This window comes from Lepus europaeus, chromosome 12 (genome assembly GCF_033115175.1).
Source record: "Lepus europaeus isolate LE1 chromosome 12, mLepTim1.pri, whole genome shotgun sequence".
Lineage (NCBI taxonomy): Eukaryota > Metazoa > Chordata > Mammalia > Lagomorpha > Leporidae > Lepus > Lepus europaeus.
Genome location: NC_084838.1, coordinates 41,524,986 through 41,551,613, shown reverse-complemented (window position 1 = coordinate 41,551,613; position 26,628 = coordinate 41,524,986). Strand labels below are relative to the sequence as shown.

At 46.0% G+C, this 26,628-nt stretch overlaps 1 protein-coding gene and 1 pseudogene across 2 annotated transcripts in view; one reads left to right on the top strand and one right to left on the bottom strand.

Moving 5' to 3' along the window:
• The window catches only part of LOC133771788 (protein SPATA31F1-like), a 34,089-nt gene extending 8,509 nt beyond the window's left edge, over positions 1-25,580 (top strand). The window contains exons 1-4 of one of the 2 annotated variants that reach the window (XM_062208087.1): positions 17,254-17,704; positions 19,624-19,669; positions 20,184-20,244; positions 21,621-25,580. In XM_062208087.1, the coding sequence (XP_062064071.1) occupies positions 17,561-17,704; positions 19,624-19,669; positions 20,184-20,244; positions 21,621-25,434 (4,065 nt within the window). In that variant the 5' untranslated portion in view covers positions 17,254-17,560 and the 3' untranslated portion in view covers positions 25,435-25,580. Of the gene's footprint in view, positions 1-17,253; positions 17,705-19,623; positions 19,670-20,183; positions 20,245-21,620 lie in introns of those variants that run through there. The other variant, XM_062208086.1, reaches the window with a different exon arrangement.
• Positions 6,329-16,526, bottom strand: LOC133771858 (Y-box-binding protein 1-like; annotated as a pseudogene).
• Positions 25,581-26,628: the final 1,048 nt, after the last annotated feature.

The window sequence follows — 26,628 nt, the reverse complement described above, 5'->3', positions numbered from 1 at the left end:
CTTCCTTCCTTCTTCTTCTTTCCTTCCTTTCTCTCTCTCTTTCTTTCTTCTTCCTCCTCCTTCTTTCTCCTCCTCCAACTCCTCCTCCTCTTCCTCCTCCTTCTTCAAGATTTATTATCTAAAAAAAAAAAAAAAAAAAAAGACCAGCATTGTGGCATAGAAGGTTAAGCCTCTGCCTGCAGTATTGGCATCCTATATGGGCACCAGTTTGAGTCCTGGCTGCTCTAGCTATTGTGGCCATTTGGGGAGTGAACCAGTGAATGGAAGATCTCTCTCACTCCTTCTCTCTGTGTATGTATATCTGCCTTTCATACAAATAAATAAATATTTATTTATTTGAAAGGCAGAGTTACAGAGATAGAGAGGGAGAGACAGAAAGTGAGGGAGCTGTTCTATCTGCTGTTTCACTCCTGAGGTGACCACAGTGGTCAGGGTTGGACAAGGCTGAAGTCAGGAGCCATGAGCTTCTTCCAGGTCTCCCACATGGTTTCAGGGGCTCAAGCACTTGGACCACCTTCCACTGCTTTCCCAGGCCATTATCAGGGAGCTGGATTGGAAGTGGAACAGCTGGAACTTGAACCAGCACCCATATGGGATGCCGACACTGCAGGCGGAAGCTTAACCTACTATGCCACAGTGTCAGGCATGACAAATTTAACTTTTTAAAAAAGACTTATTTCTTTTATTTCAATGGAAGAGAGAGAGAGAGAGAAATCTTCCTTCTGCTGGTTTACTCCCCAAATGGCAGCAACAGCTGGTTCTGGGCCAGGCAGAAGCCAAGAGCATGGAACTCCAGTTCTCCCACGTGGGTGGCAGGGGTCCACACACTTGGATCATCTGCTGCTGCTTTCCCAGATGCATTAACTGAGAGCTGGATTGGAAGGGGAGCAGAAGAGACTCAAACCAGTGCTTATATGGGGTGCTAGCATCACAGGCAGTAGCCTAACCTGCTGTGCCACAATGCCAGCTCTGTACGTGGGCCTCTAAACCAGCATTTTAACCTGTAGGCCAAATACCCTCCCCCAGTCACCCTGTTTTATTAAGTCTACCACTCAGTGTATACCCTGATCCACATTGTGGCTTCTTAACTTATTTTTATTTTTTTTGACAGGCAGAGTTAGACAGTGAGAGAGAGACAGAGAGAAATGTCTTCCTTCCGTTGGTTCACCCCCCAAATGGCCACCACGGCCAGCGCGCTGTGCCGATCCGAAGCCAGGAGCCAGGTGCTTCCTCCTGGTCTCCCATGCGGGTGCAGGGCTCAAGCACCTGGGCCATCCTCCACTGCCTTCCCAGGCCACAGCAGAGAGCTGGACTGGAAGAGGAGTAACCGGGACAGAATCTGGCACCCCAACCAGGACTAGAACCTGGGGTGCCGGCGCCGCAGGCAGAGGATTAGCCTAGTGAGCCACGGCGCCGGCCTTCTTAACTTATTTTTTCTAAAAACTCCTCTCTAGGAGAAGAGATTTGTCCTTGGCATGTTTCTATGTCCGTGACTACATGTAATCATGTTAGATATGTCTATATTGTGATTTTTTTTAAGATTTATTTTATTTATTTGAAAGTCAGAGTTACACAAAAAGAGGAGAGGCAGAGAGAGAGAGAGAGAGAGAGAGAGAGAGAGAGAGAGAGGTCTTCCATCTGCTGGCTCACTCCCCAGATGGCTGCAACGGCCGGAGCTGCGCTGATCCGAAGCCCGGAACCAGGAGCTTCTTCCAGATCTCCCACGTGGGTGCAGGGGCCCAAAGACTCGAGCCATCTTCTACTGCTATCTCAGGCCACAGCAGAGAGCTGGATCGGAAGAGGAGCAGCCAGGACTAGAAACGGTGCCCATAAGGGATGCCGGTGCTTCAGGCCAGGGCATTAATCCACTGCGCCACAGCGCTGGCCCCTCTATATTATGATTTATACTTGTGTCCCTGCTGTATGTGAGTGATGGACTGTGTGATTGATGATATGTATGTGTGTATGGACTGGGACACGTGTAGATGGGTGCGGGTGTTGGAACTAGTGTGTGGCTTTGTTTTCCGGCAGCTGTTTTCAAGCCATCCCTTTGTGGCTCTCAACCTCACAGGACCTGCAGGGGGCGTCCAGTGCACACTGGAAAGGACGAGGGCTCTTGGTCCAGGTTGTCAACTTTCTAGGGCCTGCAGAGGGCATCTAGTATGCAGGCAAAAAAAGGGGGGGGGGGGGCTGGCCTGTGGAAGGGGGGCTCTGGCATGAGAGACTGGAATGACTTGTTCCAGAAATGGGCTGGAAATGAGCAAGGACCAAATGACTCAGCCTCTAAAATTCCCTGATCCTGGGAAGGGGTCTGTTTCACTCCCTATCCTTCCCTAAACTCTGTGTCCAGAGGGTCCCTTCCCAGGCAGAGGGGCAGAGCTTGGCTCTGCAGTTTCAGAGTGTGGGTGGAACATTGCACAGAGCTTCCGGAGGTGATGCGACTTCAGGATGGAGCAATATCTTGAGCAATAGTGTTCCCCCCCTTCCCTGCCTCCCACCTTCTGGAGCTCAAAGTAAATCCCGGGTTTCCTGAATATTTCTCTCCTTCATTTCTTGTAGTTGGGGCCCAGGATTCCGGGGCCTGGGCTAAGCTTGCTTGGGAGAAGCTCAGGAAACAAAGCTAAAGGGGACACATGTGGCTGGAGATGGGGAGTCCTGGGCAGCCAGAGGGAGGCAGGAGAGGTTGCACGAAGAGTGTTTTGCAGATGATTGAGGATGAGTAGGGAAAGAAGGGAGAATGAACAGCAAACAGAGAGGCTCAGGAGAAACACAGTGATTTGTGATTTTTAAAAAAGATATATTTATTTATTTCAAAGGCAAAGTGACAGAATAAGGAACAGCCAGAGAGACAGAGAGAGATCTTCCTCCAAATGGCAACCACATCCAGGCCTGGGTCAGGCTGATGCCAGGAGCTTCATCCTGGTGTCCTACATGAGTAGCAAAGACCCAAACACTTTGGTCATTTTCCACTGCCTTCCCAGGCACACTAGCTGGATTGGAATACTGGGACTCTCACTAGCAGTGCTGGAAGCTGGACTGGAAGTGGAGCAGCTGGACTCGAACCAGCACTTTGATATAGGATGTTGGCATTGTAAGCAGTGGCTTAACCTTCCATGCCATGATGCCAGCCACAGGTGTTTGTGATTAATCCCAAGGTATGGGACTCAGGGACAGGGCTAGTGATGAAAGAAGGCCATGCATATGTGGGAGGTGGGGCGGGGCGGTCATCTCTGGCCTGATCTACCTCTAGAGAGGTTCCCAAGGATGGAGCTGTGGGGATGGCCAGCCCAGGGGCTGCAGCTGCCCTGAGGAGGGAGGCTGAAGTCGGTGCGGGGCTGCAGCAGTGGGGCTGAAGGAGTGGCACAGACAGCAGACACTGAAGAGGGAGACAGCAGGGGTGAGGGGAAGGAGCAGATGGGAGAGCGAGGGGTGATGTACAGAGCTACTTTTAGGTTCCAGGCTGTGGTGCCAGCTGCTTTTTTTGGATTTCCTCTTGGCTTTCTCAGACACGTTATCACCAAACCAAACTCTGGATTCCTAGCACTTCCCTCCCAGCCTGTCTCCTCCCCCGGTCACCCAGCTCGCTCAGGGACTGTCATCCCCCTACCCCACCCCGGTTGCTCAGGCCCGAAGCCTGGCATTGTCCCTGGTTTTCCTGTTTCCCTTGCTCCTCAAATGTAATCTGTCAGCTCGGCCCACTAGTCTGGAATCCCCATTCTTCTGTACCCCAACGGCCAGCACCTGGGCCAGGCCAGCGTCGTCTCTGTCTCTTTCCTACACTATAGGAGGAGCCCTCTGACTTCTTTCCTCTCCAATCCGTTTTCCAGCCTGCTCAGAGGGTCTTTTTTTTTTTTTTTTTTTGACAAGCAGAGTGGATAGTGAGAGAGAGAGAGAAAGGTCTTCCTTTTTGCCGTTGGTTCACCCTCCAATGGCCGCTGCGGCCGGCGCATCGCACTGATCTGAAGCCAGGAGCCAGGTGCTTCTCCTGGTCTCCCATGCGGGTGCAGGGCCCAAGCACTTGGGCCATCCTCCACTGCCTTCCCAGGCCATAGCAGAGAGCTGGCCTGGAAGAGGGGCAACTGGGACAGAATCCGGCGCCCCGACCGGGACTAGAACCCGGTGTGCCAGCGCCGCAAGGCGGAGGATTAGCCTGTTAAGCCACGGCGCCGGCCCTCAGAGGGTCTTTTTTAACACTGCCAATGAGATCATGTTACCTCTCTGCTTAAATCTTGCATAGCACTTAGAATAAAGTCTTCACTTCTTCCTGTGGTTGGCAAAGACGTGGGTCATGTGACGCTGGGTTCCCTGTCCTGTCTCAGTTTCCACCCTCTGCTCCTGTCGCCTGTGCTCCAGCCGCACTGGTCTCTTCTCCTTGAATGGACGCCTTCTTCTCTTTTTGGTGTCAGCTTCACTATCCTCTCCTCACAGAGACTGTTGCTAGGCACCCTACGGAAAGCATGGCAGTGCCACCTTCTTCTTCTTTTTCTTTTTTAACAGGCAGAGTGGACAGTGAGAGAGAGAGAGACAGAGAGAAAAGTCTTCTTTTTCTGTTGGTTCACCCCCCAGTGGCCGCTGGGGCTGGCGCACCACGCTGATCCGAAGCCGGGAGCCAGGTGCTTCTCCTGGTCTCCCATGGGGTGCAGGGCCCAAGCACTTGGGCCATCCTCCACTGCACTCCCTGGTCACAGCAGAGAGCTGGACTGGAAGAGGAGCGACTGGGACAGAATCTGGTGCCTCGACCAGGACTAGAACCCAGGGTGCCAGTGCCGCAAGCGGAGGATTAGCCCATTGAGCCACGGCGCCGGGCTGGCAGTGCCACCTTCTGTCTTTATCTTTCACAACACACCCTGTTGGAAATTGATTTTTTAAAAGATTTATTTATTTATTTGAAAGGCAGAGTTAGAGAGAGGGAGAGATAGAGACAGAGACAGAGACAGAGACAGAGAGAGAGAGATCTTCCATCCACTGGTTTACTCCCCAGATGGCTGGGCCAGACCAAGGTCAGGAGCCTGGAACTCCATCCAGGTCTTCCATGTGGGTGGCAGCAGCCAAGGACTTGGGCCATCAGCTGCTTCCTCACTAGGTGCATTAGCATGGAGCTGAGTCACAGGCAGAGCAGCCAGGACCCAAATCTGCTCTCCAATGCAGGATGCTCGTGTTGCAAGCCGTGGCTTAACCTGCTGCACCACAACACCTGTCCCTGAAATGGCTTTGTTTCTGTATTGTAGCAGACTTCTGTTGTTGTTATTATTATTATTTTAGGTTATTTAAGACCTTTATTAACAGGTGCTTGTAGCTTTTTGACTGTTTTTAAAAAATCAAGTTGTAAAGTTTTATTATAAATTAAAAATGAAGTTGTTAGGGCCGGCGCTGTGGTGTAGTAGGTAATGCCATGGCCTGCAGTGTCAGCATTCTATGTGGATGCCGGTTCGAGTCTTAGCTGCTCCACTTCCAATCCAGCTCTCTGCTGATGTGCCTTGGAAAGCAGTAGAAAATGGCCCAAGTGATTGGGCTCCTGCACCCACATGGGACACCTGGAAGAAGCTCCTGGCTCCTGGCTTCAGATCAGCCCAGCTCCAGCCATTGTGGCCATTTGGGGAGTGAATCAGTGGATGGAAGACTTCTCTCTCTACCTCTGCCTCTGTGTAACTCTGCCTTTCAAATAAATAAATAAATAAATCATTTTAAAAAATGAAGGTCTTAAAAATTTCAGCTTAACCAGATATGGAACAATTTTAAAACCTTTAAAGGTGTATTGAGAAAAACCAGGTTTTTTTTTTTTTTTTTTTTTTTTTTTTTTTTTTTTTGACAGGCAGAGTGGACAGTGAGAGAGAGCCAGAGAGAAAGGTCTTCCTTTACTGTTGATTCACCCTCCAATGGCTGCTGCCGCGGGCGCACTGTGGCCGGCGCACCACGCTGATCCGAAGCCGGGAGCCAGGTGCTTCTCCTGGTCTCCCATGTGGGTGCAGGGCCCAAGCACTTGGGCCATCCTCCACTGCACTCCCGGGCCACAGCAGAGAGCTGGCCTGGAAGAGGGGCAACCGGGATAGAATCCGGCGCCCCGACTGGGACTAGAACCCAGTGTGCCGGCGTCGCAAGGCAGAGGATTAGCCTAGTGAGCAACGGTGCCGGCCAAAACCAGTTTTTTTTTTTTTTTTTAACTCGTTTGTCATTACCAAAAAACGAGACATCTTTAGGTAAAAATGCTGCTTAGATAATACGGACAGTTCTAGTAATCTGGTCAATGGGCAAAATGCAAGGACTTAAGGCCTTCTGCTCCTATCTTTTGTTCATTTCGTATTGCTGGAATTTCATATTCATTGCTTCTTGTTGGAAGGCTAACCCGGGTGATGGCAGAGCTGTGAAGCCGGCATTTGCTCAGCCCCGCCCTGCGCAGCCTCTGGATGATTCTCAGCTGGTGGATCGGCTGCTTTGTCTCTTTGCCATCCTGGGGTTTAGGGTTACCTGGGTGTCTGCGCAGGTAACTGAAGTTGCGGGGCACCCACGCTGAGGTGGCTGCTGACCTGGGTCTCAGCTCCTTGATTTCCCCACTCCTCTTCATTGCCGTCCTCTCTAGGCTGTCTTCGGCGAGGAGGACCCCTGCGGAAGCGTGGTCTATAACCCCCCACACATTCCGTCTCACTGGTCTACCTAGTTCTGCATCCTGATTGGCAGCACCTTCCCTCACGTCTCCCCGCACGGGGGTGGGCACACTGGGTCTCCTCATGAGGAAGGTGGGGCCGGCCTTGTTGGGCCTGGCCCTCCGGGCACTCTTTCCCGCACTCTCACTAGTCTGAGAATGCGGCCGGCCATTGCGTGGAGGACCCCTACGGACGGACGTGGACGGCGTCTGCTGCGTATTCGCTGCGTTGCCCTGGAGCTCCACCAGGGCCTGCGGCATTGGCTGCCTCGGCACCGGTTTCTCCTTCAGCAGCATCAGACTCCATAATCTCCCCGTCTCCTATGCTGCAGTTCTTCTTTACGGCAGTCTGGTGCACAAATCCGTCTTCCTTGGTGTCATTTCTGGGGATAGAACCATATTCATTTCTTACACCGAACCATTTTACTGTTCCCAAAACCTTCGTTTCACTGTCCTTGTTCAGTAGGCGCCGCCGATGTGAGGCAGCCCGGGGCCACTGCTCCCTGCCCCACTGCCTGTGGTGCCGCGGGTTCTCGGCCTTGGCCTTGGCCTCGGCCTCGCTGCTCACAGTTGCGGTGATGGTGACTGGGGCTGGCTGCGGCAGCTGCGGCTCCTCCCGGGGTGTAATGGTAACTAGGCCGGCGGTGGTGGCGGTGGGGCTGCTCAGGGGTCTCTGGGGTCTGTTCTCCTCCCGCTACCGATGGAACACTTGTTATTTTTGACCAGCCAGCATTTGACCCTCTTTCCTAGATAGAAGCCCAATAGGCCAGGTACTCGCTTTCGAAGCCTCCCCGCTGTCTGGGGAGGTTCCGCTAATCTGAATGTTAGGACTGTGAATGGGAGCTGGTGATGCAAACGACTGGGGACCATGGGGGATGCATTTTTGTGGTAGCAGTAGAACTGGTACCACTGCCTGCCACTTGGCCCTTTGCTTCGGCAGACCCCGTGGTGTTTGAGATATCTGTAGTCTGTTGTGTGCTTAATGAAGCCCATAGTCAGGGGATGCTTAAATTCCTAATATGCCTGTGCCTAGGTCAGGGTCATCTTTCCCTTAGTCCACACCTATGCCATTGATCTATTAGGTCAGCTTTTGAGCCAGGTTTGTATGATTCTGCACAATTTACTGGCACTAGCTCGGGCCAGGTCACTATAAGCATTAAAGCTCCATTCAGGGTGATCTTGAAGGACAGTGGAGAAAAAAGTTTTTCCACTGGGCAGAACATCATATTTTTTCCTGGGAAGGAAGTGGTTCCTTGAACTGAGAAGTGAGACCACCATCTGGCTTGGGCTTCTCATGCCACAGGCTCAATGGGGAGTTTTCACAGTGGCAGGAATAGTCAATCCTGACAATCAAAGGAAAATAAAGGGACTGGTGATGTGGTACAGAAGGTTAAGCCTCCGCCTGCAACGCTGGCATCCTGTATAAGTGCTAGTTCAAATCCTGGCTGCTCCACTTCTGATCCAGCTCCCTGCTAATGCACCTGGGAAAGCAGTGGAAGATGGCCCAAGTGCTTGGGCCCCTGCACCTGCATGGAAGACGTGGAAGAAACTACTGGCTTTGTTGTGAACATCTGGGGAGTGATCCAGTGGATGGAATATCTCTCTGTCCCCCTTCTGTAACTCTTTCAAACAAATAAATAAATCTTAAAAAAAGAAAAAAAAAAAAGAGTCTTGAGGCAAGAAATAAGAAGCACATGCCTTTGTGGTGGCCAGAACTACCATGCTGTGGCAGGGAAGAAAAGGCCCAGAGCTCCTGCAACCACAACAGCCGAGAACAGTGAACCTGGAAGAGCATGGCAAGCTTCGATGAGACTGCAGCCCTGACTGACCCCTGGATGTGGGAGAGACACCAAGCAGCTACCATGACTCCTGACCTGCAAGAAACTAGGAGACAGTGCATTTGGGTTGTTTTGAGTCACTCAGTCTGTGGTGACTTGTTATGCAGCAAAAGAAAACCAATACAGGAAGAAAGTAATAAGTGCCAACCAAGCCCCAGGACCAGTTTCAGAACCACCATCTATAACTTTCATCCATTTCTTGTTCCCTGTTTTGAAATGTGTCTAATTTTCTTTGTACTTTAACCGAGTCCCCCCCTCCCCCCTTTAAAAAAATCCTCCTTTATTTCATTCTTGAATATGGGTATTCTGGTGGTCTTACTGCCACTTACCAAGGTTCTAGCTTCCTTCTCCTCCTGGGAGTTGCCTGCTTGGAGTTAGGCATGGTAGTGTGTCCCTGAAGCAGCTTATGCCAAACCCACCACTGCTTTGGGAACCTGGAAAAAAGCCATCATTTTCCTATGTCCTGAATAATACTTCTAAGATCTCTATTGAAAAAGGTCTTCCTTTTGCCGTTGGTTCACCCTCCAATGGCCGCCGCGGTAGCGCGCTGCGGCCGGCGCACCGCGCTGATCCGATGGCAGGAACCAGGTCCTTATCCTGGTCTCCCATGGGGTGCAGGGCCCAAGGACTTGGGCCATCCTCCACTGCACTCCCTGGCCACAGCAGAGAGCTGGCCTGGAAGAGGGGCAACCGGGACAGGATCGGTGCCCCGACCAGGACTAGAACCCGGTGTGCCGGCGCCGCAAGGCGGAGGATTAGCCTAGTGAGCCGCGGCGTCGGCCTTCACTGCTGAATTCTATCAGACATCTAAAGAAGAACTAACTTCAATTCTTCTCAAGTTATTCAAAACAATTGAAAGGAAGGGAATCCTCCCAAATTCTTTCTATGAAGCCAGCATCACCTTAATTCCTAAACCTGAAAAAGTTGCAACAGAGAAAGAGAATTATACATCAATTTCCCTGATGAACACAGACACAAAAATTATCAACAAAATTCTAGCCAATCAAATCTAGCAATACATCAGAAAGATCATCTACCCAGACCAAGTGGGATTTATCCCTGGTATGCAGGGATAGTTCAACATTCACAAATCAATCAATGTGAAACATCACATTGACAAACTGCAAGACAAAAACTATATGGTTATCTTAATAGATGCAGAGAAAGCATTTGATAAAATACAACACCCTTTCATGATGAAAACTAAGCAAATTTGGTATAGAAGGAACATTCTTCAACACAATCAAGGCAATTTATGACAAACCCACAGCCAGCATCATACTGAATGGGGAAAAGTTGGAAGCATTCCCACTGAAATCCAGTACTAGACAAGGATGCCCACTATTATCACTGCTATTCAATATACTCTGGAAGTTTTAGCCAGAGTCATTAGGCAAGAAAAAGAAATCAAAGATATACAAATTGGAAAGGAAGAAGTCAAACTATCCCTATTTGTGGATGACATGATTCTATAAATAGGAGATCCAAAAGACTCCACTAAGAGACTATCAGAATTCATAGAAGAGTTTGGTAAAGTAGCAGGATATAAAGTCAATACACAAAAATCAATAGCATTTGTATACACAGACAACGCCATGGCTAAGAAAGATCTTCTAAGATCAATCCCATTCACAATAGCTACCAAAAAATCAAATATCTTGGAATAAATTAACCAAGGATGTCAAAGATCTCTATGGTGAGAATTACAAAACATTAAAGAAATAAATAGAAGAAGACTCAAAAAATGGAAAAGTCTTCCATGTTCATGGATTGGAAGAATCCATATCATCAGAATGTCCATTCTTCTGAAAGCAATTTACAGATTCAATATGATACCAATCGAAATACCAAAGACATTCTTCTCAGATCTAGAAAAAAATGATGCTGAAATTCATATAGAGGCATAGGAAACCTCGAATAGCTAAAGCAATCTTACACAACAAAAACAAAGCCAGAGGCATCACAATACCAGATTTCAAGACATACTACAAGGCAGTTGTAATAAAAAGAGCCTGGTATTGGTACAAAAATAGATGGATAGACCAATGGAACAGAATAGAAACACCAGAAATCAATCCAAACATCTACGACCAACTTATATTTGACCAAGGAGCTAAAACTAATCCCTGGAGGAAGGACAGTCGTTTCAACAAATGGTGCGGGGAAAACTCGATTTCCACATGCAGAAGTATGAAGCAAGATCCCTGCTTTACATCTTACACAAAAATCCACTCAACATGGATTAAAGATCTAAACCTATGACCTGACACCATCAAATTATTAGAGAACATTGAGGAAACCCTGCAAGACATTGGCACAGGCAATGAGTTCTTGGAAAAGACTCCAGAGGCACATGCAGTCAAAGCCAAATTTAACAAATGGGATTACATCAAATTCACAAGTTTCTGTATGATGAAAGAAACACTCAGAAAAGTGAAGAGGCAACTGACAGAATGGGAGAAATTATTTGCAAACTATGCAACTGATGAAGGATTAATACCAGAATATATAAAGAAATCAAGAAGCTCCACAACAAAACAAACAACCCAGTTAAAAGATGGGCAAAGGACTTAAACAGACATTTTTCAAAAGAGGAATTCAAATGGCCAACAGGCACATGGAAAAATGTTCACGATCACTATCTGTCAGGGCAATGCAAATCAAAATTACAATGAGGTTTCATCTCATCCCAGTTAGAATGGCTTTCATACAGAAATCAACAAACAACAAATGCTAGCAAGGATGTGGGGGAAAAGGTATCCTAATCCACTGTTGGTGGGAATGTAAACTGGTAAAGCCACCATGGAAGACAGTGTGGAGATACTTCAAAAATCTGAATATAGATTTATCATATGACCCAGCAATCCCACTCTTGGGAATTTTCCCAAAGACTGGATAAAGAAATTATGGGATATGTACACTATGGAATACTACACAGTGGAAAAAAATTTGAAATCTGGTCATTTGCAACAAGATGGATGAATCTGGAAAACATCATACTTAGTGAAATCAGCCAGTTCCAAGGGGACAAATACCATATGTTCTCCCTGATCTGTGAGAACTAATTGAGCACCTAAAATGAAATCAGTAGAAGTGAAATTGACACTTCAAGAAGGAATGACTTGAGCTGCCTGTGTCTTGACTATCAAGGAACAGGGTTTTTTAAAATTTTTTTTTCTTTATACTATTTGTTGAATTCTATACTTAACATGGAGTTAATTGTATGTGTATAAAGTCAACTGAAAATATATCTCAGTAATAAATAAAGGGAATAAGAGAGGGAGGAAGAAGTTTGTAAAGCCGTATACTTCTGTATACATTCCTATGGACTTACTTCTAAGAGTACAGTTTAAAAACTTGTCATGGGACTCCAAATCCCATTAAGCTTGATGGTAAGAATGCCATCTTAATTGGTAAAATGATCATATTAAGTGTTAAAGTGAACACATAGACAGTATTAAGTGTTAAATTGATCATATAAATATGAAGAAGTGTCTGGTAATGATAATGGATAGAATTAAAAAGGAGAGAATGTAACAACATGGGAAGCAGTCCACACAGCAGACTCATAGAATGACAATTGCTTTAAGTAACACTTCGACCTCAGAATCAGCCCTCAAGGCACCCTGGTCTGGCTGAAAAGCCTGTGAGAGTATTTCAGGTGTAGAAAGCCAAGACACTATGACAAAAAAAATATTCTACATGAAGTATCTCTGTGAGTGAGACCCCAGAGATAATAAGTGGCCATCAACGAAGGATGTACTCTTCTCTAAATAAGGAAAGAACTTCCACTTTGCTTGTGGCCTTGTCCAAATAGTGACAGTTTGTGGACTCAAAAGTCTTCTACAGCCTAGGCAACTCACGTCAAGAGCCTCGGGTGGTCACTGATGTCATACATAAGAGTGTTAATTGTTAAATTAACAACAGGAATCACTGTGCACTAACTCTCCATGTAGGACCTCTGTCCTTAATGAGTTGTATTATGAGAGTTAGCTCTAAAATTAGTTCTCAGTTTGTGTGTGTGTGTGTGTGCAAATTGTTGAAATCTTTACTTAGTATAGAGTTGGTCTTCTGTGTACAAAGGTAATTGAAAATGAATCTTAATGGAGAATGGGACTGGCAAGGTGAAAGTGAGGAGGAGCAGGAGTGGGAGTGTGAGTGGGAGGGCTGGTATGGTGGGAAGAATAACTATATTCCTAAAGTTGTACTTTTGAAATTTGTATTCCTTAAAAAATAAATAAAAGAGTATAGTTGGTGTGAAAATAACTTTTGAGAAGGCTATGTTGCTTTGTAGTCAGTTATACCCAAGTATGTATGTATGGCTCATATGTGTGTATGTAAATTGATATTAAATTGGAAGAGATTTTAAGAAAAGAAAATGAATCTTAATGGAGAATGGGATTGGGAAGGGGAGAAGGAGAAGGAAGAGAGGTGGGAGTGTGGGTATGGTGTGAAGAATAACGATATTCCTAAAGTTGTACTTATGACATTTGTATTCCTTAAAAATAAATTTAGAAAAATTTTAAAAATGAAAGATCTGAGACTATGAATTTGCTGGAAGAAAATATGGAGGAAACACTCCAAGACATTGGTGTAGGGGATGTCTTCTTGGACAAGACCTCCAAAACCCAGCCAACAAAACCAAAACTAAACAAATGTGATTATACCAAACTCAGAGGCTTCTGTTCAGTAAAGGAAATGATCAGTAGAGTGAAGAGACATCCAACAGAATGGGAAAAAATATTTGCAAGCCACTTATCTGACAAAGGATTAATATTCAGAATATGTCATCAACTTAAAAAACTCAGCAACAAAAAAACAACCAATCCTGTTAAGAAATGGGCAAAGGATCTCAATAAATAGTTCTCATATGAAATACAAATAATCAATATCACTAGCTATTAGGGAAATTCAAATCAAGACCACAATGAAATATCACCACACCCCTGTCAGAATGGCTAAAATCCAAAAGACAGAGAGTAAGAAATGCTGGTGAGGACATAAAGTGGAACAATATACACTGTTGGTGGGAATGTAAATTAGTGCAGCCACTGAGGAAAACAGTATGGAGATTTCTTTAAAAATTTGAAATAGACTTACCATATGATCCAGTAATCCCACTATTGGGTATTCACCCAAGAGAAAAGAACATGTTGTACAAAAGAGATACCTACCTATACCACCATATTTATTGCAGCACTGTTCACAATAGCCAAAATATGGAATAAAACAAAGTGTCCATTATGAAATGAGTAGATGTAGAAAATGTGGTGTATATACATGGTGGAATATTACTCAGCTAAAAAGAATGAAATTCCACCATTTACATCAAAATGGATGCAACTGGAGGACTTCATGTTGAGTGAAATAAGCTGGACACAGAAAGACAAATACTGGATGTTCTCCCTTATATGTGGGAGCTAAAATTAAAACAAATAAACAAAAAAGAAAAAAAAAGTCTGTATGTATCAGTATTGCAACAGATATAGTTTTGTAAAACTTTGTTTTATACCTTTGTCAAACCAATGGTTACACTACTATAGCTTTAATGATTTGTGATTACTTTAAAATTACTGTGTATGGGTGAAATGATCATTTTCCCACTCAATTATTATGTATTCGCCCTTGCCAATATTCCTGCTATACTAGAGTCTTTTTGCTTTTTACTTGTTAAGCTCCTTATTTGGTGGTAAAAAAGAAAACTGTCATACTTTCATTTGTGAAATAAGCCAATTTTTTTTGCTTATTCTAGACTAGTTTGGAAAGATACACAAGAATTTTATAGGAGTTACAGACTCAAGGAAAGAAAAATGGGAGATGTGAGACAAGGATGAGGAGACATACTTTATTAAATCTTCATCTACCTTTTGAATAGTTGTATCAGGCATATGTATGCCTGTTTTTAAAAATCAATTATTCTTAATGATTGAAATAAAACAAATGCAAAGGCCCTCCATCAAAAGACCCCACCCCTATTGTACCTCTGCTAGAGGCAGACTACATTCATTACTGCCAAATAAACTCTGTGGTCCATTCCTCAGTGTTCTTCATATCTTAGTAATTTTTCTCTTCCACTGGAAAAAATTCTTTTGCCAAAACTTGAAATTTTAGATGAAACTCCAGTGTTACTCTTCCCAGGAACACTCTCTGACCACATGAAGCCCCTATCAGCATTCTCTCCTATGAAAGGTTATTTTTTAGATCTCAACCTCAAAAGTGAGTACATAAAATTATTTGCTATTTATTTATTTACATAAAGGGAATAGGTTTTATGTATATGTATTTCATATATACAGTTTTAAGAACATAATTATACTTCCCATCCTACCTCCCTCACTCCCACTCTCCCTTTCTTATTTTTCTTTTAATTTTTTTTTATTTTTGACAGGCAGAGTTAAGACAGTGAGAGAGAGACAGAGAAAGGTCTTCCTTTTTGCCATTGGTTCACCCTCCAACGGCCGCCGCGGTAGGTGCGCTGTGGCCAGCGCACCGCGCTGATCTGATGGCAGGAACCAGGTGCTTATCCTGGTCTCCCATGGGGTGCAGGGCCCAAGAACTTGGGCCATCCTCCACTGCACTCCCTGGCCACAGCAGAGAGCTGGCCTGGAAGAGGGGCAACCGGGACAGGATCGGTGCCCCGACCAGGACTAGAACCCGGTGTGCCGGCGCCGCAAGGCGGAGGATTAGCCTAGTGAGCCGCGGCGTCAGCCTTCTTTTAATTTTTGTGATGACTAATTTTCAATTTACTTTCTAATCATAACTTTAACCCTCCACTAAATAAAGAACTCAGCCAGTAATAAGTAGAAAAATCACTGTTCCTTAGGATTATAGATAAGGGGTATAAACAATAGGCAACTGGTTCATGTATATTGTTTTTATATTTGATACTAGATTTTTCAATGTCTTGAGAGCAGGAAGGCAACATAATTCAAAAGCCTTTGTACCCTTGACACTAACAAAATCAGGGATGAGCACAATGAATTCCTACCACACCAGTGGGGTGGAAGACTGAGCAAATAGACTCTTGGATTTTGAGCACAGAAAAAAAATTTTTGGCAATGATGTAACTGAACCAAATACCTTTTCTTTTCATTTTAATATTCTGATGACTACTGAGCCTTGACTAACTAGGGTGGCTGCTTAAACAGATAAATAATGCTTGCTTGTGAATTCTAGAAACTGGCCTTGAGAAAGCCAGCTGAAATTACAAAGTAATCTGACCCTCCTTGGACAGCATGATGGATAGTTTGAATTTATTGTAATAGAATGAAAAGGAGAATGAATAAATAAGGACACAGTAAATATGGGCTTTGGGCAGAGTGGGCTCCATCCTGACTAATCAAACACTGAAATCTCTTAACACAATCTCTGCCTCCTTCAAATTTCAGCAAATCATGTTTTGTGGCTGCTTGGTTTTGCAAAGCATCCTTCTGTTGCTTCCTCATGGCCAGCAAGCAAGATTCCCAAGGAACTGCTCTGAGATATCCTGTTATCAGATGACCCAGGTTGGCTCAGCAGCCCAACTTCCCTTGTAACTTTTTTTTTTAAAGATTTTATTTTATTTGAGAGGTAAAGTTACAGACACTGAGAGGGAGAGACAGAGAGAAAGGCCTTGCATCCACTGGTTCACTCCCCAAATGGCCTCAGTGGCCAGAGCTAAGCTGATCCGAAGCCAGGAGCCAGGAGTCTCCTGTGGGTCTCCCACAAGGGTGCAGGAGCCCAAGCACTTGGGCCATTTCCACTGCTTTCTCAGCCCATAGCGGAGAGCTGGACTGGAAGAAGAGCAGCCAGGACCACAACTGGCACCCATATGGGATACCGGCACTTGCAGGAGGATTAACCTACTGTGCCACAGCACTGGCCCCCACATGTAGCTTCTTAAAAAACCCCACACTGTCCTCATAAAGCCAGATAGTAGTTCTTGAGACTCAAAAGTCTGTTATCTCCACATCTATTGATAGAGGAAACTTTCTCTTTCTTTACCCTCAAACCTGTTCTTCATTATTTTGATTCAGCACCAGGGCCAGAGACTGAGCTTTTGGTAACATTGAGACCACTGTCACCAGGGCTAGACCTTCTTAAGGATATTCAGAAATCCTGATTGTTAGAGAAATTTCCACATACCCATGAAAGTGAAGCAGATAATATAACTGTAACTTCATGGGCAGAGTATAAGTGTATAAGAGCATACTGTGGCTCACTTGGAAAACATCTTTTGAAGGTTCCCAAATCTAGGTCTAACATATTTCAAAGATTCCCAAAATTCAGATCAAACAAATATCCAATAGGTAAACAGCATACCCACAGAGATCAAGAGATCCAACCAGAAATAGCAAGTAGTTTGTGACCTGTACTGAGAAGTATAATCCATCTCTGCAGGCATTAATCTCCCCAAGCAGACAGAATGCTATAATCTGGGCATAAAAAGCTGTGGAAAACCAAGCCTAGGGTAGAGTATCGGAAGTGGACCACATGAATATTCCTCCCTGAAAGGCAGTATTTACAGTCTCTTCCTACCCATAAGGCTACATAGACGGGATAAATACAGTGGCCTTGGTTTTTCCCTGCCACATCAGCCATGTCCCTTCTTCTTGATTGAATGATTTATGATCACTCATTGCCAGAAAAAAAAAAACAAAAAACAAAAAAAAAAAACCTTTCTATATGCAAATCACTACCAGGCCCTGCCTTCCCCAACTCCTGTGTGCTATTCTCATAAAAGTGTGTGGTGTGTCTAAGCACTGCTTTCTGAGGACAGGTGACCAGACAATTGCTATAAAGGAGAGAAGCCTGATGAGGCTGTTGTAGGGGGTGCAGGGTGAAGAGAAGGTGGGAAACAGGCACTGCTTATGGCTGTGGCAGACAACCAGACACCCTCAACTACAGACTGAATCACCACATGAGCTTCCCTATGACACAGCCTTACAAGACAGGAGGGCTTTGTGATGCAGTCTGGGAGCCTGGTTCCGTCCTCTGTGAGGCAAACATGACAAGGCCTGGCATTGGAAGCCATTAAACACTAGAACTCTGAACGCCTAGATAGAGGGATGGCTGGTCTCCTCATGCTTATGAGGTTTAGACCATGTTGAGCTCTACTTTTGTTCTGGAGGACATTGGATATTGCTTATATACCTATGGATCCATCTTATTTATTTTCCTAATTCTCTGGCAACTGAGAAGGAGTTACTGTGGATTGAAGTTGGAACCTAAAAGGAGTTGCTGCCGGGTAGGGAAACACAATTGAAATTATTTAAGCCCCAAGGTCTCTCCATAGAATCTCACTATCACTCCCTTCCAACTTTTATACTATGCCTCCAGTTACTTTTATATAATCTTTGTTCTTAGAGGCTAGGAAGTAATTCATTACAGGCTTTCCCTATAGTACATTCAAATAGAGAAGTCAAGAACATCTCTGTTTGGTTTGAATAGACACCTAGATATGAGATCTAGCTCACTGGATATCAGGAGACCTCCAAATATGGGAGATTTCTCTGATTGGTGGCTATTTAAGGCATTTATTAAACAAAGTTCTTCGACTATTAGAACCATATATCCATGAATGTTTTCTACTAATTCCCTTGTTTAACACTTAGTCTCTATCAGAACTTATCCTGGGAATTGGATGGGAGGTATAGAATTTTGAAGAGACTCAGGTGAATAATAAATAAATAGATAATAAATGAAAGATCCTGGTGAACAAGACCCCAGCAGAAGGAACAGGCCATAAAGGAGAGAGGCACCTTTCTCTGAAGGGAAGAAGGAACCTCCACTGTGATACGGCCTTGACTAAACAAATTCAGAGTCGGTGAACTCAAGGGGCTTCCATAGCCTAGACAGCTCATAGCAAGAGTCTGGGGTGATTGCTGACATCATAATTAAGAGTGCCAATTGTTAAATCAACAACGGGAGTCACTGGGTACATGCTCCCCACGTAGGATCTCTGTCCTTAATGTGTTTTACTATGAAACTACTAGTTGAACAATACCCTATACCTTGTGTGGTTGTGTGAGTGCAGTCTGTTGCAATCCTTGCTTAGTATATACTAAGTTGATCTTCAGTATATGAAGGTAATTGAAAATGAAACTCAATGAAGGGTGGGATGGGAGAGGGAGTGGGAGAGGGGAGGGCCACGGGAGGGAGGGAGGTTGTGGGGGGAAGCCACAACAATACAAAAGTTGCACTTTGTAAATTCACATTTATTAAATAAAAAAAAATAACTACATTACAAACAAAAAAAGGAAAAAAAGAACTTAATACTTTACCCTTTTAGTATTTTTATGTTCTACTTAAAACTATTGGTTGAACTCTGTAATTAATACACAATTATTCTTAGGTGTTTAATTAATGCTATAACTAGTACTCAAATAGTATTTTACACTTTGTGTTTCTGTGTGGGTGCAAACTGTTGAAATCTTTGCTTAATATATGCTAAATTGATCTTCTTTATTATATAAAGATAATTGAAAATTAATCTTGATGTGAATGGAAGAGGAGAGGGGGTGGGAGAGGGGAGTGTTGTGGGTGGGAGGGAAGTTATGGGGGGGAAGCTATTGTAATCCATAAGCTGTACTTTGGAAATTTATGTTCATTAAATAAAATTTAAAAAATAAATAGATAGATAGATAAGGGAAAAGTCAGGGTAAAGAAGGTGGAGTGTAAGTAAAGGAAACGTAGGACAAGATCTAAAATGCAGATAGAGTGGCCGGCATTGTGGTGTAGGGGGTAAAGCCACTGCCTACAATGCTGGTATCCCTTATGCGTGCTGGTTTGTGTCATGGCTGCTCCACTTCTGATCCAGCTTCTTGCTAATGTGCCTGGGAAAAGCAGCAGAAGATGGCCAAGTATGTAGGCCCCTGCTACCCACATAGGAGACTGGAAAGAGGCTCCTGGCTCCTGGCTTTGGCCTTGCTCAGCCCTGACCATCGCAGCCATCTAGGGAGTGAACCAGAGGATAGAAGATCAATCTTTCTCTTTGCATCTGTCTCTCTCTCGGTAACTCTTTCAAATAAATAAATAAATATTTTTAAAAATACAGAGAGAGATATAGAAAGGGAGTAGGAAGTGATTATAGGACTGTTGTCTCATCTAGGACATGAAAACAGAAATGGTTCCCCAGCTTCACATTCTAATGCTTTTGTCTTTAAGCGTCACCGAAAAGTCAGGCAGAGGGCCAGAGATGCAGCATCAAGAGGTAAAGTCTTGCTCTCTCCTCTGACTCCCTTCCACTGTGGGTGAAGTAGCCACAGTTCCTGTCCCTTCATGACACCTGGTGCCAGGAGTCAGTGCTCTAACCACTGAAGGCTCCCACTTACCAGACTGACAACTTCCACAGAGGACTTCCACGGGTTGGAAATAACAATGTTATTTCCATGGGTTGGAAATAACAATGTTCCCCAATTCTCTGTTTTTCCCCTGGGAACCAGATGCCCTTAACTGTTTGATTTGCTAGTTTTACAATCTTGTAGAAGTCACACCATCTCTCAGTCTTGTTCTCCATAAAATGGGCATAATACCAATGATCTCACCTCATTCACAGGGCAAAGGCCCACGAGAACAAGCCGTGATTAGACTGTATGTAGACACACCTGAGATCATTGATAGTTGGGTATTTCAGTCTGCTCTGGTTGAGTCATAGGTCTCCAGCTTCTGCTGGGATAACCCTGACACTCTCCCATGGTCCATAAAACTCTTTCCTGGTTCCTCAGCTAGGAGACTTTCCCAGGAAGAAGCTGAGAAGCCGTGGGAGCTGATCTCAGTCATGAAAAGGTGATCTCCTGCTCTTTTTGGTCTCCCAACTTGGAGTCTGGCCTGTGACGGTATCTTGGCTTGGCCTGGGGCAGAGATGAGGAGAGGGATAATGGCTGGGTGGGAGACACACACAGTGCATGCTGGTTCACTAGCTGAGAAGGTTGCCTAGGCAGAGTAGAGTTGACATATCTCAGGAGGGAAGGGTCACCCAATTGCACTCAGTGCTATGGCAAACGCAGTTCTGGAACTCAGGTTTTGTCTAGTGCATAATTCATAAAGGATGCTACAGGGGGCTGCACTCAGACATGAGACAAGTCATTCAGTCCAGAGAATGGGTTTTGCATATTAAGAAACCATCATTGCCATATTCTCTTTATAACCATACCCTTCCAAAGGAAGACTCCTGAGTCTGGCTGGATGTAGGTTGGCTGTTACCTGTTATGGTTCTGTCTTCAGGGAGCCAGTTCCTAGGACAGACTTCAGACAGGAGTCTATCATCTTATCTAGTCCTTAAGATCCATAGAGAACAGGATTGGTTCCCAAGAAATGCTGGGTCTAGCAGCAAGAACACCAAATACTCCCAGAATGCAGAATTCCCACAAGGCCCTCATTTCCCAGTTTAGATGTACCAAACAGTTGGCTCTGACTTTCTTGACGTAAAATTATACTAATCCATTGCGGCGCCGGCACACCGGGTTCTAGTCCCGGTCGGGGCACCGATCCTGTCCCGGTAGCCCCTCTTCCAGGCCAGCTCTCTGCTGTGGCCAGGGAGTGCAGTGGAGGATGGCCCAAGTACTTGGGTCCTGCACCCCATGGGAGACCAGGAGAAGCACCTGGCTCCTGCCATCGGAAGAGCGCGGTGCGCCGGCCGCAGCACGTTACCACGGCGGCCATTAGAGGGTGAACCAACGGCAAAGGAAGACCTTTCTCTCTGTCTCTCTCTCTCACTGTCCACTCTGCCTGTCAAAAAAAAAAAAAAAAAAAAAAGAAACACATACACAAAATTATACTAATCCAGGTTCTACCTGGTGATGTTCCTGGTTATGGCCCATCAGCAAATCACTGTATATTCTCTCTGCCTGATTCATTTTTCCTAGTTTAGTTTCTCAAGAAGGTCAGTAGAAAAGTGAGTCCACCTACCAGTATCCTCTGAGGACCTTGGCCTCCCATGGCTTCTCTGAGACCTTGCCCAGCAAGCCTTAGACTCTCAGTCTAGCCTACCATACTTTGCCTAGTAACAGTTCCTTAAGAAAAGAAGAAAAGGGTAGACATATGAGGGAATAGGGTTCGGGTCGTGCTGGACTAGTAGAGAACAATACCAATCCACAGGCTACACTCTTCCAAAAAGGCAGAGTTCACTCCATCATTAACAATTGCTGTGTTCCCTTTCCTAGCCAGGGCTGGCTTCCTGGGGATCGAAGTGTGAGGCGGCTCCTGTGTGAAGACCCCTGTTGCCAAACCTGCAATGCCCTGGCTCTGGAAATTCACCAGTTACTGGCTGGGGAGAGTAACCAGGTTTCTGCCACTCTATCAGGGACATCGCAGGGTTCTTCTTGTTTGGAGATTTTGTCCATATCTAGTGTATCTTTTGAGCAGAGTCTGGAGATTCATTCTGATCACTCTGAAGAGCTCTCACCACCAGCATTGGTAGCCCCCAAACTGGCACAAGCAACAGAGGCCAAATACTTAACCCAGTCAGCTGTCCAATCAACCAGTGCAGCCAGCATCCAAGAATACTGGGCTGATTACCTCCAGCTAGAGCAGGAATTTCAAGTACCAGAGATGATCTTGGGCCCAGAGACTATGGCTTCTTCAGTGCTGGAGGAAACTAGAGTTCCAGAGAACCAGCAGGAGATGGTGGAGATTATTTCCACCCAAGTCCATGATTGTCAAACTCTGCAGCCTTTGAATTCCCAGGTCTCTTTAATGACCCTAAATCCAGAGATCACCACTCTGAAACATCCCATGGCCTTGCAAATGGTACCCCATGCCTACCTGCCATTCCTTAGTCCTGAAGCCCTAAGGCTTCTTGAGATACATGTGAAAAAGTGGATGCATTTTCAGAGATGGGGGCTCCCTAGACGTGTGGAGGAGTCTCTTCGGCAACTTATGCCAAATCCACCAGTCAATTACCAGCCTGAAAATAATGAACCGGTTTCTTTCATCTTGAATAATGCATCTCAGGTCTCTGTTAATGGCTTTGGAACCATTTGCCACGAGGCCTGGTGTTCATGTACCGCTGGCCAGCCTACCCAGACATTCTGGGTTTCTGAATGGTCCATAATGGACCCAGAACAAAGGCAACACTGCCACCAATTTCCACACCCTATGGCCTTAGCATTAGCCTCTCCAGCAACTAAAGATCCAAGTGGCTTCCATCCATTCCTTGGTGAACAGGATAATGATTCAGGAGTCCACCTGAAACAGAAATACAGCCAACTATTCTGTGGCCTCCCTTCCCTGCATAGTGAGTCTCTGGTTGCCACTTTCTTGGGTTCTCAAGGCCTCTCTGAGAATGAAAACATGTCTAAGCCCTCCTTGAAGGATCCTTTTCTCATCAAGGAGTATTCTCTCCTCCCTCTGATGCCAAAAACTACACCCCAGTCATGTGCACCCTCTTCCCCACCTTCCCCAAATTGGGTGGCTCCATCTGACCATCAACAAGCTCAGTTCAACGTCCCATTTCTGACTCTGGCTGAGTATGAAACCTTGGAATGCCACCTGCTGCAGAGGCAGCTCCAGCTTCAATGGGGCTTGCCGGCTGCCTTCCGGAAATCTCAGCATGCCCAGAGCCCCAAGCAGTATGAGTCCTATGGCAAAGCCCACTCTCCAGAGCCTCTGAAAACTTGCTGGTCGGCAAAGCCTGTCTCAGTCCTCACCAGGGAACTGCTCTTCTTCCCGGAAAATGCCCGGAGGATGTTGGAATTCCATCTCCAGAAGCAGCTGATTCACCACCGCTGGGGTCTGCCCCAGAAGATCCAGCAGTCCATCCAATTGCTCCTTTCCTCCACTGACCAGCAGGCGCTGGCCTGCAGCAGCGAAGATCTACCCGATGAGAGTGCACCCCAGACCATAGCCCTAGACACCAACAGGGCCGGTGACCTGCTCTCACCCATTGTGACCCCAGTATTGATCCCCATGCCATACTTGTTCACGCAGGCCAAGGCAATGTTGCACAGCCACATCAACTCTAAGTGTGCACAGATCCAACAGGGCAAGGTTCCTGCGCGTGTCTATAACTCCTGGAACTGCAGAATTCCTGGGGGCCTGGCAGTGGTTCCCTTTTCCTGCATTCCAGAAGTCCAGCCCCTGGAGCTGCAGGAAGCAACTGACCCTGACCCACATCACGAAGTCATATCCTGGATGCCAATAGAGCTTGAGCCACAGCAACAGGCCCTACCACGTCCTGTCCCCAGACGCCGTAAGCTGCCCCAAGCCCTGTCTGAGGAAGTCATTGAGAAACTGGAGACGACTTTACGGCACAAGTACCTGGCCTTCCTGTCGGGGCTGTCTGCTCTTTATTATGTGGCTCTCTCCAGGGCCACGTCCCCAGCCATCACTAGCCAATCTATAATCACAGAGGTGGTATCTGGGCCTATCGAAATCCCAGCAGAGCCTCCAACTCAGATGATTTCATTTCAACAACTAGGTTTGGATTTTGGGCCGTGCTTTCCAGATGACAACAAGACTTGTATAAACACTGCAGAGGAGCTCCACATTGAACAGCAAGAAGAAGAAATGATGGAGATGGTGCTTCTAGAAAACCAGCCACAACCTGCTAACCCCTACTCAATCAAGACGCATATCTTGACCAAACTAAACTTCCACCTGAGAAAAAAGATCTTAGAGATACAGTTGGGAATTCCTGCCAGGGCAAGGGAGTCCAGGGAAGAAACTGCCACAAATCCAGAGAACATGTACCTCCAAGAGTCTCTTGGGAATCTCAACAACCAAGAAAACGCGTTGCTCCAGGAACCACCCATCCCACCAGACACGCTTCCCGTCCTAGAACCAGAATGGGTCCTCTTTAAGGAGCAGCTGGCCACTGAGTTGAAGGCAATGCAGCAGAACCCAAAGCAACCTACTTGCAAAGAAGTGCCCCACGGTTCTGCCCCCTGGGCCTCCAGGATCTCACAGCCCACTGGGGACATGACGGAGACCCAGGTGCTTTGTGTTCAGGTGGAGGCCAGTGAGAACAACCCCAGCCTAGAGGAATCCTGGAGCCCTGAGCCCCAAAGCCTGGGCAAGAACAAGGACTCAGCCCCACTCCGCATGATGCCTAAGAAGAGAGAGGACTCAGGGACACTCAAAGGAGCAGGAGACCATGGGGAAGGAGATGCAGGGCTTGGGCCCTCCTTACCCAGAGAAGAAAGACATTCTGTTGAAGAGCAGAGGCCAGCAGGGATGCCTCTGAACAGGACACCTCGAGGCTCCTGGCGACGGAGCCATAGCTTTCATTTTGCTGATCCCTGTCAACACAGACCCCAGAATCACCCTCAGCTTAAGGCCCCAGAGCTGCCTCCAGGAGTCTCTGCGGCAAAAGCATCAGAGAATGACCTGCAAGCTAGTCACACCAAGCTTAATGTTATTCTCCAACCAGCAAGGATTCTTGAGAATGCCCAGCCTGTGCTGGCCCAGGCTCCCCATAGCCAGCCTCTCCGAGGCCAACTGATTCAGGGGAAAGCTTTGCAGGGCCACACGTGGCAAAGTCTGCTTTTTGAGGGGCAGGTGAAGCCAGCCCACCCGCACAAGAGGCCCAGCCCTCCAGAGGCCAGCTTGTTAAATAAGATGAAATCCTTTCTGTATTCTTTTAACTCCAAGACGAAAGGCAAAGGGTGTTTGGAATCCACATTTTCTGCAGCTGAGAAAGTGGCCAAAAGCAGAAAAGAGAATGCTGAGAAGAGCCTGGCTCCAGCCAGAAGCCCCAAGAGGAGAACTAAGATGGACAAGCCAGCAGGGCACCCCAAGGGCCAATCATGCCCCACGGAGAAGCTGGGGGGCTCGGCTTTCCTGAGGGTTTCCCATTCCCCAGACACTAAGCTCCGGCTGCGCTCCCAACACCAGGGCTCTGCCTCAGTCCCAGCCCTTCCCCGCCATTGCCCTCGGCACTGTCCTCGAATGGCCCGTGCCACCCAACCAGGGAACACTTTTAGCTCCCAGCCCTACCTCAGACCGAAACACTGGTCTGCCCACGAGGATGAGAAGTAAGAACCTATAGGTGCCCCCAATCCCCACATCCGTTGAGGAGGACTGCTATTGTCATTTCCATTAAGGCACAGGTGGGAAGAGCCCCACCCAAAATATACTCTATGTGTCTAAGCCAAGGGTTGTCTGTCTCCTCCTTGTCTCCATCATACTTTGTTAAAGGGATGCACGAGAAAGGCTGTAAAGTCCTTCCCACCTAGAGAAGAGCTTCAACCCACAGCTCAAAAGGGTCATTTTTGATAACTTTCATAGTGACCTCTTCCAGAGGGGGATTCTTTTGTGTTTAACCATAACACACAGCTAATTTTACAGATGTCAAAACAAAATGATAGATTCCAACCTGTATGTTCCCTGCTGGTACTGGGAAGATCTTTAGGAAAACCCTTCTAGGAGCCTGCTGTAGCCTACTGCCTGTCTCTTAGCTCTACTGCTTTCAGCTGTATGGAATTAATGCCTCCTGGAAGAAAGACCACAGCAGGAAATGGAATGGCCCCACTCCAAGGGAAAGGTAAAGAAAATGAGCATGTATTTGGAGGCCTCTGTACCTAGGACAAAAACTGACATGATCTTGACCAGGACATGATACGGGAGCAAATTTATTTTTCTTGACACTAAAACAAACCTATAGCTAGAAGACAAACCCAAAATCCAAGTGCTTTGGAGAAGCCAGAAAACACCAAAATTGTGTTTGTTTTCTATTAGTGTGATAAAGGGCAGTAAGTTGAACAATGAAGTTTCTAAGAAACAGCCAATAACATAAAGGGTTTTCTAAACATATTCAATCCTCCAAGTTACTTCCAGGAACTCTGATACACCCCTGCTGCTCTGTCCTATTTCTATGCTACCTAACAGCCAGGTACCTCACCACCATCCTCACTCCTGAATATATATTCATGATAAGCAATGATGCTAAACTAAATGAGCTAAATAACCTCCCAGGATTTTCCTGGTACCTTCCCGTTAAGAAAATGACTCCTTTACTCCCAAAAACCATACCACATAAGCCTGACAGCTCTAGTCCTTGGTTCCTGCCATCCTTCAGTCTATCTCTTCACCTCTTCCATTCATTTCCTCATTATGACCCACTGCATTTTGAGATGCAAACAATTCATCTTGACTTCAAAAGAAGACTTTAAGTCTTTTGTAGTGTCCTATTACTAGCCATAGAAAGTGATCAAAAATCTAGAATTTAATGAC